The sequence below is a fragment of the Carcharodon carcharias genome, chromosome 12 (assembly GCF_017639515.1).
Source record: "Carcharodon carcharias isolate sCarCar2 chromosome 12, sCarCar2.pri, whole genome shotgun sequence".
In the NCBI taxonomy this organism is placed as follows: Eukaryota; Metazoa; Chordata; class Chondrichthyes; order Lamniformes; family Lamnidae; genus Carcharodon; species Carcharodon carcharias.
Window position 1 is genome coordinate 55,646,508 of NC_054478.1, and position 15,228 is coordinate 55,661,735.

At 42.1% G+C, this 15,228-nt stretch overlaps 1 protein-coding gene across 4 annotated transcripts in view; it reads left to right on the forward strand.

The window, feature by feature from the left end:
• The window catches only part of cfap221 (cilia and flagella associated protein 221), a 236,769-nt gene that overhangs the window by 40,518 nt on the left and 181,023 nt on the right, over window positions 1-15,228 (forward strand). For all 4 annotated transcript variants that reach the window (XM_041200050.1, XM_041200053.1, XM_041200051.1 and 1 more), the window contains 4 exons: window positions 419-519; window positions 3,255-3,341; window positions 4,574-4,669; window positions 10,933-11,033. In XM_041200050.1, coding sequence (XP_041055984.1) covers window positions 419-519; window positions 3,255-3,341; window positions 4,574-4,669; window positions 10,933-11,033 — 385 coding nt within the window. The remainder of the gene's footprint in view (window positions 1-418; window positions 520-3,254; window positions 3,342-4,573; window positions 4,670-10,932; window positions 11,034-15,228) is intronic.

Sequence of the window (15,228 nt, forward strand, 5' to 3'; positions counted from 1 at the left end):
GTGATTCTCACACTGTAGGTTAAGGCCCTTGAAACAGGCAAAATGAGGTCTGTTTGAATTCACCATTAATGTCAAAAGGCCTTTCTGAGTTCATGTTTCCGGTATCTGTGATTCACGCCCCCCTCCCCTATCCCCTGCCAGCAAAAATGGGATCTGCTGGACATGGGGACTGGGCTTTGGCATCTGGGTGCCACCCACTATTTTTAAAAGCTTCTGGAGTCACCTAGATTCCACAAAAAATCCGGTCCTATATGCTGAAAGATAGATTGCATAGGTGGCATTTACTTATCCTGCGTGCATTAGAAGGGTTGCAACTTGCAAATATTGTTTTGATGTGATGTTGCCTGTTTCTAGAAGTAAGAGTAATTTACTCTTCTGGGAACTCTGTTATTTTATATTCTTTCAAACTTCATTGCAGAGGTTTTTGCTACATTACAGAGAAACAATGTGATTCAGGCTCTCCCTGCTGTGTTGCATTTTGGAGGTTATGAGATTGGAAAACATCACCAACAGATTCTGGTAAGCTGACAATAAAAGTGAGACACTTTCTAATGATATTCCTAATGAACCCAACTCTATGCTTTTGACTCCTTTATCAATATGTAGATGAGAAATAATGTGCAACTGTACAATATATTTTTCTAATTTTACAAATATTTATGCCTTTAATGATTGAATACTGGAATTCTAATGACCCTAATTATTGGTGACAGTAAGTAATGTTGCTAAACGTAATGGTAATACAGACTCATCAATAGGAATATTTTGGTTCTGTATTTACACAATAAATGAGCATACATCATTAATCTTTGGAGGCTTTCTTTGAAAATCTTTAACGTTGGGTTGTTTCTTTTCTGTACAACTAGACCATTAGAGCCATCAGCAATAGTAGCTTGAACAAATCTAGTGTGTCAGTTTTATATTTCTCCAAATTATTTAGAGAAACATGAATAATCAGAGAATTAAGTGTTGGGCTATACTGCAGCATGCAGCCTGGATCTTACTTAACTCAAAATTTTAGGACTTGCTTCAAGTAAGTGATGGACCTTATGTAGAATATTATGAAGCTAACACTAATTATTGGTGCAGAAATAAATGCATTGTAAGAAGAATACAAGAAAAGAAGACATTTATTCATTTAAAAACAGATGACAGCTGGTTCAGGGAAACATTTAATATGTTTATTTTTATAATACTTTTTCATGTGTGAATTGAATATGTTATCTAAGCCGTGCCTGTGAAATTTTGAGTCTGTTATCTGCGTCAAAACATTAGCTAGTTTTCTAGCTTTTTTCCTTTTTAGTTGTCTACAATTTTTTATGTAATTTAGTGTGTTCTGCTTCTATGGTTAACCAATCAATTTCTGCAAAAACGTTTCTCCCTGATTCAAATTTCCTCTCCAGTCACATTCTTTCCGAAAAAAACCTTCCTAATCAAAACCCAGTAACACATTCCCTGAGAAAGTGACAATATTTAATTAAAAATAAAATCAATCACACAACAAACATACCAAAATATTCACAAAATCGGAAACTGTGAAGTGGGAAAGGAATCGTGAACTAAAATAATAACATAAGGGATATATATCTGTGTTTAAGCAAGACGGAAAGAGAGAGAGAATTAGGACAAGGAATAAGTTGATGGACGGAGAAAAAGGATTTTAAAGCAGAAAAGCTGAACGAGGACAAGAACTCCACTTCTGCTCAGGTCCAACAATGCCCCTATGGTGAGATATGAGGCTGATCCAGATAGATCTCTATGCATTGCCACAGATAATCAACTTATTAAAAAATGTCTGCTCATGTAAAATAAAGGAAATTTTAATAATATAAACTAATAATCTATAAACTATTGACCATAAGCTTTCTAAACTAGTAATAAAGGTGAAAGGAAGCTTGTTAGCACTGACAAATAAGCACTGCACATCTGCATTTCTGTTCCATCACATCCCAGCTCAGGTTTTTGAGGTGGGGCTGTGGTCTTCTGAGAAAATGCTAGAAATCACAAGATAGGAATAGACCATTCAGCCCAACTAATCCATGTTAGCATTTACCCACCATGCAAGCAAATAATTCTAAGTACAGATACCAACCCTATTCCAAAACCTCTTCTATCAATTTTTCTTCCACAACAATAAATTTCATTTAGATTGTGTAGTAACAGGGTCGGAACATATAAGGTTAATGTGGGACTGAACACAGTACCGCCGACACAGTGATGTAAGAGAACATGTGACCCATCCCTAGGAGTCAGTCGTGTTGGACAGAGCCATGTGTGCAAGAAAGCACAACGACAGCTGCTGGCTTGAACCCTTTACTGTATGTAGATAGTTCTTGTAGTTAATAAATACATACAGTTAACCTTCTTAAGATGACGAAGACTTCATTGAGACCTGCCAAAAGATAACCAACACCCGACAACAGAATGCACCTCTAAAATAGCAAAAGGAAAAGAAAGAAGAAAGAAGCAGAAGAGGACGTGGAATCAAAAAGAAGAGAGAATAAGGGCAAAAGCGAGATGACTTACCATGTGCAGCATCACAGAAGATCGACTAGTGTATTTAAACAATGCTTATGAGAATTAAATGTGCTACTGAAACAACAGTCATTAAAGACTGTAAGATTACAGAATGTTACTGTAGAATATTATTAAATTATTCACTGGAATACATAATAGCTCTGAAATAGAGTTGTAAAGGAATTGATGTTCTGGTATTATTTTGAATAATGAAGTATGTAGATTCAAAAACTAATCTATTAAAGCTCATTAACACACCCTCTTCAATATTTGCTGTCTACTATTTAGATGTACTGTATTGATGTTCTAATAAAATTTTTACCCTCAGTAAAGATATATTTTGTACAGTATTTTGTTATTTCCAACACTACAAATAACTGGAAACTCAAAAAGCAAAAGTATTAAGAAAATACAATTCTGCAACCTTTATTGAGCTCATTAGACTTGTTTTGAAAATTGCAAAGTGAATTGTTTAAGGTAAATTGTAACAAAGCATACAGCAATGTAATTACTAATTATGAACAATCGATCAATGACAAGGAATGGTTTCTTTCCACTGTTTGCAAACTGTCAATGCTAAATGAATGATTTTAAATGTGTGTATCGTTTTTTTACTGAAATGGAAATCAGTTATTGTATGCCAATTCAATAAATAATAATATGGATATTGTACTGTGCATTGAAATAGTTATAAAAATCTTAAATGCAAAAATTCTTAAATAATTGTTTCTTTACAGAAATTGATCAACATTTCTTCAACAATGACAAATGTTCACATTCTACCACCACAGACACAGTACTTCCAAATCAAATATACCAAAAAGGTAACTATTGCTTTTAGTTTTTAGTTTTATTAGATTGTATGTTTACAGTGTATCTTTTTTGCTTATCAGTAGAAAAGTATTGGAGGAAAAATTAATTTTCTTCCTCCCATTGAACCCCTGTATGATCTATTTGAGATGCACAGTCCAATTTTGCATTTATTATCTTAATAATTCATCTACGGGAGCAACATTATGGCAGTAGTCTATAATCTATTTTCTTTATTATTGATCCTGTAATGAAATAACCTATCAATCCTTTAATGAAATAATGAAAGGGAACAATAGTCATCCTTGAAATAATCAAGTCAATAGAATAGACCTTATTTGCGAATTCTGCTGCAGCCTGCAGCTAACGGAATTGAGGCACCAGAAATGACTATTGGGAGGAGTGGGGATTCACAACTATCTGGAATTGGATGAGGACAAGGGAATTATATATGAGAAAGGTAGGAACTTGTTAGAGATCAACAGAAGTGTTAATACTTTCCTAAGTGGAGGGCAACTTTTTGTGGGGGAGATGGTTGGAGCATGGTATTATGTGAGAATTGGAGAGGTTTGTATAACTGTTTTTTCCAAGGATGGACAGTGATGGTTGAGATCTGTAGTAGGGATTCATTCCACAGAAAAATGGTGATGCAGGGAGGAAAATGTAGAGAGTGAGCTTAACAAAAGCAAAGAAGACAAGGAAATTGACTAATGGGGCAGAGTAGATTCAGTTGCAAACTGGAATCATTGGAAATGTGGCAGAGATTGAAAGGGAAGACAAGTGAGAAGAATCTGATGAGGAAAAAGATCTGAAATGAATAATTTATTATGTCCTTGAAGAAAACTGGGAGGCGTGGAGATGTGTTGATTTTTGAATGTGGTGGAGGAGTTTGAGGAACAGATGGAAAAACTGAGGTTGGATTTGGTGATGACTGCTATGTTGCAACTTGGTGGTTAAGGTGGGGGATGTATTTTAGAAAAGGAAACCAAGTAGGAGCCATGGTGAGGGAATCTAAAATGTTATCCTAAAACGGAAAAATGGATGCGCAGACATTAGCTACAAAACTTTGTTCTGTCTGCCCTAAATTCGCCATAATACTGTGTATTATGAAATATAGTACCTTCTGATTTTCATTTTATACATTCAATATAAACAAATATTGAACAATAAAGCTGCTTTGTTATATTGTGTTACAAACATATTTTATATTTTTTGGATATTTAATGTCTTGTAATTTATCTCACAGAATCACTTGGTCCCTGGAATGTCATTTAATGTAACAGTTGATTTCTGTCCAAATGAATGGCGATATTACTATGACAGTATTCGCATTCATTGCAAGGTGAGTCTTTAAGTTCTTTTCCACTGGTGTCTATTGTATAAGGTGAGTTTTGTTTTAGTCCACATCCGGAAGCTAATGTTAGTCTAATCTTGTTTTAACTTTTACTGGTTTGACAACTTTACGAGGACTCAATACAAAAATGCCCATGAATCTATTTGGTTATCTTTGTCTATTGAAAATAAATTGAAAATATACATGCCTTGATCATTTAGATGATGTTTGGTAGAATTAGGCAGCTTTTAAAGTTAAAATGACTGTTAGAAACAATGTATAGCTTTGAGTTTAATTTATATTTTGTATTTGCGATTTGGGTGTTAAGAAAGTGAAATCTGGTTTTAGGTTCATTTAGTAATTTTGGTGAACTGGGTGCTGAAACGTCCAGGGTCCTCTTTGTATAAATGCATTTTTAGTGAGGTTTTACAACTCTTGAAGTGAAGAGATGGGCTACCAAGGGGTTAGTAGTTTAGTGAAGTTAAAAAAAAAACATAAAGTAGAAAAAACTGTGCTGTTGCTGAGCAACAGGGATCCAGAGACATACAGACAGACAGGGAAATACAGAAGGTTAGTTAGTGTGTGTATACGAGAGAGTGTAAAACCTGCAAGCCTGCTGGGGAACTGGTTATAGGATACTCATGTGTTTGCTTTGAAGTTTAATTAATAGTGATGGTGGTTTTTGGATATCTCAGGGAGAGATATGAGCCGAAGAAAATCATCTAGTGAATACTCAGCAGTGCGCCGGAAGAAAACTGTTTGAAACTGAGCTAACCCAAGCAAGAAGTGGATGATCTATCTTGGCCTCCTCCGGAGGTCTTCAGCATCACAGATACCAGTCTTCAGCCAAGTGGATTCACTCCATGTGATATCAAGAAACGGGTGAAGGCACTGGATAATGCAAAGGCTTTGAGCCCTGACAATATTCCGGCAATAGTACTGAAGACTTGTGCACCAGAACTTGTTGTGCCCCAGCCAATCTATTTCGGTACAGTTACAACACTGGCATCTATCAGCTATGTGGAAAATTGCCCAGGTATGTCCAGTACAGAAAAAGCAGGACAAATCCAACCCGGCCAATTACCACCCCATCAGTCTATTCTCAATCATCAGTAAAGTAATGGGAGGGGCTCATAAAACATTGCTATAAAGCAGCACTTCCTTAGCAATAGCCTGCTCACTGACAGCCACTCAGCCACTCAGGTCCTGATCTCATTACAGCCTTTGTTCAAACATGGACAGAAGAGCTGAACTCCCAAGGTAAAGTAAGAGTGACTGCCCTTGACATCAAGGGCGCATTTGTCTGAGTGTGGCATCAAGGAGCCCTAGCAAAACTGAAGTCAATGGGAATCAGGGGGAAAACTCTCCACTGGTTGGAGTCATACCTAGCACAAAGAAAGATGGTTGTAGTTGTTAGAAGTCAATCACCTCAACTCCAGGACATCACTGCAAGAGTTCCTCAGCGTAGTGTCCTCAGCCCAACCATCTTCAGCTGCTTCATCAATGACTTTCCTTCCATCATAAAGTCAGGAGTGGGGATGTTCGCTGATGATTGCACAATGTTCTGCACATTCGTGACTCCTCAGATACTGAAGCAGCTGATATCCAAATGCAGCAAGACGTGGACAATATCCAGGCTTGGGCTGACAAGTTGCAAGTAACATTTGAGCCACACAAGTGCCAGGCAATCTCCAACAAGAGAGAATCGAACCTCTGCCCAATAAGATCCAATGGCATTACCATCACTAAATCCCCCTCACTATCAACATCCTGGTATTACCATTGACCAGAAACTCCACTGGACAAGCCATATAAATACTGTGGCTACATGAGCAGGTCAGATGCTAGGAATTCTGTGACGGCTAACTCACCTGACTCCCCAAAGCCTGTACTCCATTTACAAGGCACAAGCCAGGAGTGTGATGGAATACTCCCCACTTGCCTGGATGAGTGCAGCTCCCACAACACTTGAGAAGCTTGACACCGTCCAGGACAAAGTAGCCCAATTGATTGGCACCACATCCGCAAGCCTTCATTCCCTCCACCACCGACGCACAGTAACAGCTGCGTGTATCATCTACGAGATACACTTCAGGAATTCACCAAGACTCCTTAGACAGCACCTTCTGAACTCCACGACCAATACCATCTAAAAGGACAAGGGCAGCAGATAGATGGGGAACACCATCACCTGGAAATTTGTTTCCAAGTCACTCACCATCCTGACTTGGAAATATATCGCTGTTCCTTCGTTGTCGCAGGGTCGGAATCCTGGAACCCCCTAAAAGCACTGTGGGTTTACCTACACCACATGGACTGCAGTAGTTCAAGAAGGCGGTTCACCACCACCTTCTCAAGGGCAACCAGGGATGCTGGCCCAGCCAGCGAACCCACTTCCTCTGAATGAATAAAAAAAGAAGAAACCTTGGTGCTGAAACAGTGGTAAATCTTCATTGGGGCTTTGAGTCTGTAAGGGTTGCTAAGAAAAAAAGACTAGTGTGTGTTTGAATCATTTTCTAGTATCTGTATTAAAAGTCTCCAGCCTTTTAGGCTAATGTAATTGTCATGAAACTATAAGCATTTTCTTAATATTATTGTGGTTTATTGTAAAGTAGGTATATAGGTGTGAGTGTAAATGGTTCTGACTGTGTGATTGAATTAAATTAGAGTCGGATAGGCTGCAAACTTGAAATTATCAAAAGAAGTTATGGGTAAAAGGCATTTGAAATGCTAATGACTAAACATGGATGATGTCTCAGCATATACAGTGAAGGAAATTTTCATTTTTAGGTCAGTGAAGGGGTTGTTTAGGTTTCAAAGGGATGATAGGATGTTTTCAACTAACAAGATAAACAAGGCCAGGCAGAGTGTTTATTTTTCCCCAAAGATATTGATGAGTGGATGATCCATCTTGGCCTCTTGCGGAGGTCCCCAGCATCACAGATGCCAGACTTCAACCAATTCGACTCACTCCATGTGGTATCAAGAAACAGCTGTAGTATTGGATACTGCAAAGGCTATGGGCCCTGACAATATTCCGTCTATAGTACTGAAGACTCATGCTCCAGAACTTGCTGCATCCCTAGCCAAGCTGTTCCAGTACAGCTACAACACTGGCATCTACCAAGGTATGTCCTATACACAAAAAGGAGGACAAATCCAACCCGGCCAATTACCACCCCATCAGTCTACTCTCGATCATCAGTAAAGTAATGGAAGGGGTCATCAACAGTGCTATCAAGCAGCACTTGCTTGCAATAACCTGCTCACTGATGCCCAGTTTGGGTTCCGCCAGGGCCACTCAGCACCTGACCTCTTAATAGTCTTGGTTTAAACATGGACAAAAGAGTTGAACTCCCGAGGTGAGATGAGAGTGACTGCCCTTGACGTCAAGGCAGCATTTGGCAGAGTATGACATCAAGGAGTCCTAGCAAGCCTGAAGTCAATGGGAATCAGGTTGGGGGGAAACTCCCCGCTGGTTGGAGTCATACGTGGCACAAAGGAAGATGATTGTGGATGTTGGAGGTCAGTCATCACATCTCCAGGACATCACCACAGGAGTTCCTCAGGGTAGTGTCCTCGGCCCAACCATCTTCAGCTGCTTCATCAATAACCTTCCTTCCATTATAAGGTCAGAAGTGAGGACGTTCACTGATGATTGCACAATGTTCTGCACCACTTGCAACTCCTTAGATACTGAAGCAGTCTATGTCCAATGCAGCAAGACCTGGACAATATCCAGGCTGGGCTGACAAGTGGCAAGTAACATTCACACCATACAAGTGTCACACAATGACCAACTCCAACAAGAGAGAATCGAACCATTGCCCCTTGTTGTTCAATGGCATTACCATCACTGAGTCCCCCCATTATCAACATCCTGGAGGTTACCATTGACCAGAAACTGAACTGGACTAGCCATATAAATACTGTGCCTACAGGAGCAGGTCAGAGGCTAGGAATCCTGTGACAGGTAACTCACCTCCTGACTCCCCAAAGCCTGTCCACCATCTACAAGGCACAAATCAGGAATGCGATGGAATACTGCCATTTGCCTGGATGAGTGCAGCTCCCACAACGCTCAAGAAGCTCGACACCATCCAGGACAAAACAGCTCACTTGATTGGCACCACATCCACAAACATTCACTCCCTCCACCATTGACGCATAGTAACAGCAGTGTGTACCATCTACAAGATGAACTTCAGGAATTTACCAAGGCTGCTTAGACAGCACCTTCCAAACCCATGACCATTACCATCTAGAAGGACAAGGGCAGCAGATAGATGGGAACACCACCACCTAGAAGATCCCTCCAAGTCAGTCACCATCCTGTCTTGGAAATATATCACTGTTCCTTCAATGTCGCAGGGTCAAAATCCTAGAACCCCCTTCCTAACAGCACTGTGGGTGTACCCACAATACATGGACTGCAGCGGTTCAAGAACGCAGCTCACCACCATCTTCTCAAGGGCAACTAGGGATGGGTAATAAACGCTGGCCCAGCCAGTGAAGCCCTCATCCCACGAATTAATGCAAAAAAAATTGCCAACATGAAAGATTTTTATATTATGGGAAAAGTACATTTCCAAAGACATATAGAACAATGGAATTTACAGATTAAACCGAGAGAAACATAGAAGGCTATGTTGGGGGACCATGTAAGATGTAAAAGAAGTGTGTGAAACAGCCTTTGAGAAGCCTCCAGCCATTTTTGCAAACGTCTGCTGTGTCCAGTAACTAAAGTTGGAGAAAAGCCTTTGGAATTTACTGTCGAGTGGTTTGCTGTCGTAAACTTGCTGGCTTGCTATTTAAATTTAAAATCCATTTTGGACTGTTGTTTTAAAGGTGGTGTGTAATTGGGAGTCAGTTTACTTAGGAATTTTGGGATTTGTCATAATAGTAAGTAACTGTAATCTTATGTATGTGCTTGAAATATTTTATTTTGTTAAATGTTTTAATTTAATTTTTTAAAATCTCTAAAGGTGTTAGCGGACTCATTACTTCTGAATTCAGTACACAAATACAATAAATTGTAAATACAATAAAATACAATTGTACACAATAAATACAAATTGCAAAACCGTTGTGATAGCCTGGGCAAATTTCCTTTGTGGATTTGGTCTGCCTGGCACACATCATCTGCCGTGTCATAACATAATATCGTTCATTTTTTCTTGTAAACTAAACATTTTATTCTCTGTGTTAACAGTATTCTGGCAGCCTCTTGTGAAGGTGTTCTGTAACTGACCTCCACAGTTTCTAATCAAATAAAGTTAGAATCTACCAAGCTAGGTTTCACTCTGGAATCTTACATGTCCAGTATTAACATCAGCTGGGATGATAACATGATGCAATATATAACAGATTATAAACCAGAACTAAAATTTGAAGAAATGAAAACCTTTCTGTGACTATGTGGTCTTTTTATTCTTACCCGCCTCTGCTACTTCCTGCATGACATCTGGTCTCACTGACCTCTTGCAACTGGTCCCATTTTCCATTCTGCGCTGCCCACCAAAAGCTATGCATTATAGGTCAGTAACACTACCAGGTTTATTTCAGCATAGAATGGTATTGGGAGCAAATGGATGCAAAGGCCATGATGTGATCAAGAATCAAGTCATTAATCTAACTACATCATGACAAAGGTTTGTGAACCCTTTTAGCAGGTAGTCTTATGCACTTGGGTTTCACATCATTTGCATCTGCTAGAAAGTCAAGTTGAAGAGGTACTTTGATGCCCCATGGACTGCTTTATAATGTATTCAAATTCATTGTCAATGTTAGTAGAGGGACAATCCTATGCATGTGTGAAAACAGACGTTCATCGTTTCATTGTCTTTGCACAGAGTATTATGGGAAGCTGGTGGAGAACCTTGGATCTAGTAGCAGCATGTTATGGATATGAGGAACCATCCTGAGAGCTGTGACTGTTGTACAGTTACCTCAAAGTAACTCTATTACTAATTTATTTTTCTCCCTTCTCTCTGGCAAATTGAAGCAAAAAAATCAAAGGACAAATGTAATGATTAATGCAATGAAAATCATATTAACTACCATAACTTGAAACTTGCAGCAGATTCTTTCACCTGCAAAACAGGTGATGGAATATTAGCATATCCCTAGCTTAAACCACAGCAGGCACTCTCATTGGTTACCAATTATTGGAGACTGTGACACCTTTTTAGTTTCCTCATTTTATCTTTTAGTCTTCATGCTAAAATATAACATACAGTGTAACTAAACAATAATTACTGTATTTTTTGCAGGAAGGTGACACTTTACTTGTTCCTGTGCATGCTTATCCAGTTGCAAATATAGTGGATTTTCCCACTTACCTAACTGTAAAAGATGTCCCTCTTGGGCAAAGGTAAATTTATAATATTATAAAATCTTCACAGTTGAACTAAATTTTCTGCTTTTTGAGTTGGCTATCACTGGCACCTGGAACAATGACATGGGTGTGTTCCTCATTTATTTAAAAGTGGCATCCCTTCTTGGTGAAGTAATTATGTGCCATTGTATATACTGTGGTTGGCTTACACTGCACCCCTTCATTATCAAATTTGGAGTATGTCATCTTAATTGTTTTGTTACAGTTGTGTTCTGATGTCAGCAGGCTATACGAAGTTGTGCTTTTATAGCTGATATCTCGCATTCTCATTTCTCATGTTCATATCCAACTGTTGCAAGCAGCTATGAGAAAGGATGAAAGAATCACATATTGATCTTATTTATAGTACATTCATATGCAAAATGTTTGACCTCCATTGCTGTCCTCCTACACATGAGCAGATTTGTTCTGCTTTTATCGCCTATGATGTGCTTATCTTCACATGTCCAAAATTATGAACGATTTTGATGAGGTAAATAGGGAAAAGTATTTCCATCATTCTCTGAGTTGGGAACTCAAGGGCAACACTTTAAGATAATTCACAAAAGAAGGAAGATACAGAGGAAAAATATGTTTACATAGTGTGTTGCTAACAAATGAATGCAAAATATGGGAGCAGGAATAGACCGTTGGCAGAATATTCCCAGATTTGCATTAAGTGCAGTAGCGGGTGGGTAAAATGATGTTTTACCCACCAGCTGCGATGGTGGGTTTTCATGCCGTATCGTCCCAAATCCGCCTCATTATTTATGCATTCCCGGGAAACACACCATTTCCATGGCAGTGGGCTCTCATTCACCCTTCCGCCATCAGCCAGATGTTGCATCACGCCGACCGCCGTGTTTAAAAGGCAGCGGCCAACACACCACTCATCATTACTAGCTCAGCACCACTGCCCAAGAGACATGGCCAGCAAAGGAAAAAAGACTACAGTCCCCCCCACGGTTTAATAACGGGTCCCTCGAGCCACTGCTGGATGCCTTGGAGGCCTGCCGGGATGTCTGGCTGCAGGACGGGCAGTAACGTGACCAATCTGGCTTGGGAGGTGGCAGCAGCGGTGGTCAGTGCCAACGCCCTTCAGAAGAGGACAGGCACCCAGTGTCGCAAGAGGATGAATGATCTCCTGAGTTCCACCAGCGTAAGTCACTCTCCATCACTCTCAATTCACACTCGCAAACCCAGCACACATCCACAGGGCCCTCACTACCAGTTCAAGGGACATCACCATTCACTCTCTCACACACACCTTCATTGTCCTCAGCCCGTCTATGGGACCGCTCACCACCCGCACAGGCCAGGCATGTTTTTCACCTGGCCCGGCAGGCATCCTGCTTACAATTTCTCCACCTGTAACCATGCAGGACAAGCTGGCACACAACAAGAGAGAGAGGTTGCATTCTGGTGGCAGGATGCCTGAAATCAAGGTCCTCACAGACTTTGAAAAAGGTGCCATCCAGCTGGCCGATGAGAATCTCGACTGGTCCTGTGCTGATGGTGAGGTCAGCGCTGCTCTACCAAGTGAGGATCCAGCAGAGCAACATCCATCAGACAACCACGCCATGAGTGATATGTCCTCTTTCACAGGAAACTGCCATGCACTGATTATCTCTCCTTGCATTCACAGGCACGTCTGCCAAACAACGAACAGAGTCCATGGCCAAGGGCCTCCAATCAAGCCCCAAGGAAACCTCCAAAGGGGAATCTGAAGGCACCCTCCTTGAAGTTCCTTCACAGCGCTAACCCACACCCTCCACACACATCTCGGTGGGACGGAGCTCTAGAATAGACACGGGATCACAATTTGATAAGCACATCGCACAGTCTGATCCACAACAGGCAACAGCAGGGACTTCCCAGGTCCCTGGTATTCAGAGGACTGCTGGCGGCCAGAAATTTGCTGACTCCGAGTCAGATGACGAGCCTCTAGACTTGGTCATGTCACAGTTGCTGCAGCTGCAAAGGCAAGCTCGGGAACATCAGGAAGGGATGTCTGCTGCACTCTTCAGATTGCAAGGCACAATGGAGGAATCGATTTTCCTTCAGACTGAGGTGTTAGCACCGGCATGCCAACGCACCGAGGTCAACACGGGTAGAATGGTGGCCACACTGGAGACCTTGGTCCAGAACGTCGCTCCTGCACTGCTGCATGGGCTGAACTCCATCAGTGACACCATAGTTGGCCTACAAAAGTTTGTATGCAAGAAGGGTGCAGGGCAGCTTGGTCTCATTCCAGCTACCCCTTCCCCTCAAGGAGTTAACCAGGGGCCCACGGACACCCATAGGGAGGAGGATCAGCAGGTGCACACTCCGGACCCATTCATCCAGGTGACTCTGGAAGTGTCCGGACCATCCGAATCCCCACTTCCTGTGACCTTAGCAGCTCCAGCTTCATAGGCCGACAAGAGTGCCACTGCCACACAGCAGGACCCCGAAAGCAGTCCGGGGCCCTGTAAGCCTCGGCCCTCCATAGGATGCCCGCTTAAGTCATTACAGACAGAGCGTCGCAGTCATCAGGCCGCCTGTACCTCTCCTGTAGATGTCCGGGGAGCACCAAGGTGAAGAGGCAAGGTTAGGAAAATTAAAGAGAATTAATTGTACAGCCTGTACATGGGTGTTAATCATTTGTACATACTGTTCATTATTGCCAATAAACTCTCAAAAATGTCACCCTGCCTATGGCTCCTTGTTCTGATGAGCAGTGTTCTTGTCACTCAGATGTGAAAACTTTCTGCACAAGATAAAGGCAGGTGTCTCAGTCCAGGGCCTCTCCCCTGTGCTCTTTACAATCTTCAGACCAAAGTGATGATCCAGCCGGACATTCTCTGGAAACATTACTGATGCCTGCACCTTGGCGGTGCTCGTCATTGCTATCAGAATGTAATGGGCAGACGCTGCACAGTTCTCTCATTCTCTGTGTGTGCTCTCAGCACCTTTAAGGAGGGGCTGGCCCCCATCTCTTCAGCATCTGTGACCGCTGATGCTGCGCACCAGCTCCTGAAAGGCTCTGGTACTGAAGGCAGACAAAGCATCAGATGTTTCTAAAGTTTCTTGGCTGCATCTCTATGATATGACCCTGATGACAGAGCGTAAGTGAGCTGCTGTCAGCCAGACAGGAGTCAAGACATTCTCGGAGGCCATGTGAAGATTTATGGAGTGTCCTCACTGCATGTCGTCATCATCCTCCTGCAATCGAGTTACTATTAGGGCCTCCACTGCATCTCCATGACAGGAGCATTCCCAAAAGGGTATTCGCGCTGCCATAAGCCAGACTGGAATCAAATGTGATGTGAGGATCTATGGGGTCACCTCACTGCAAGTCATCATCATCCTCCACAAATCTAGCAGCTTTGAGGGCCCCTGAGTGCCTGCCTCGTCTAGCCAGTGCGACGGTCTCATCCCCATCATTGTCGCTGCTGAGGACCTCCTCTTCCTGATCCTCATCGGTAGCGTCCTCATCAGAGGAGACATGCAGCTCCTCCATCTCCTCCTCAGCCAGTTCATCTCCCTGTTGGAGTGGCAAGTTGTAAAGGGCATAGCAGACGACGATGCGTGACACCCTCTGTGCACTGTATTGCAAGGCTTCACCAGACTGATCCAGGTACTGGAATTGCATCTTCAGCATCCCGATGTTCTGCTCCACCAAGTTGCAAGTTGCAGGATAAGCCTTATTACACCGTCATTCTGCTGCAGTCTGAGGCCGCCGCACGGGTGTCATCAGCCATGGCCTCTGTGGATAGCCCTTGTCCCTGAGGAGCCATCCCTGCAGCTTGTCCCTGGAAGACTCAAGGGATCTGTATCTGACTGAGGATGTAGGAATCATGCACACTCCCTGGACACCGTGTGCAGACCTGCAGGATGTGTTTCTGGTGATTGCATACCAGCTGTACATTCAGCGAGTGGAATCCCTTGCAGTTGATGTAGTCCATCGTGTGCAGTGACAGAGACCTGAGCGCCACATGGATGCAGTTGGTTGCACCCTGCACCTGTGGGAACCCCGAGATCTGGGTGAATCCAATGGTCCTTGCATCCTGATTGTCCCAGTCCCGGGCAAAATACACAAAGTTGTGAGCCCTCGAGAAGATGGCATCCTTGACCACATGCATCTGTGGGTGGTGGCTTGTGATATCCCACAGAGTTCACCTGTGGAGCCCTGAAAGGAACCACTGACATA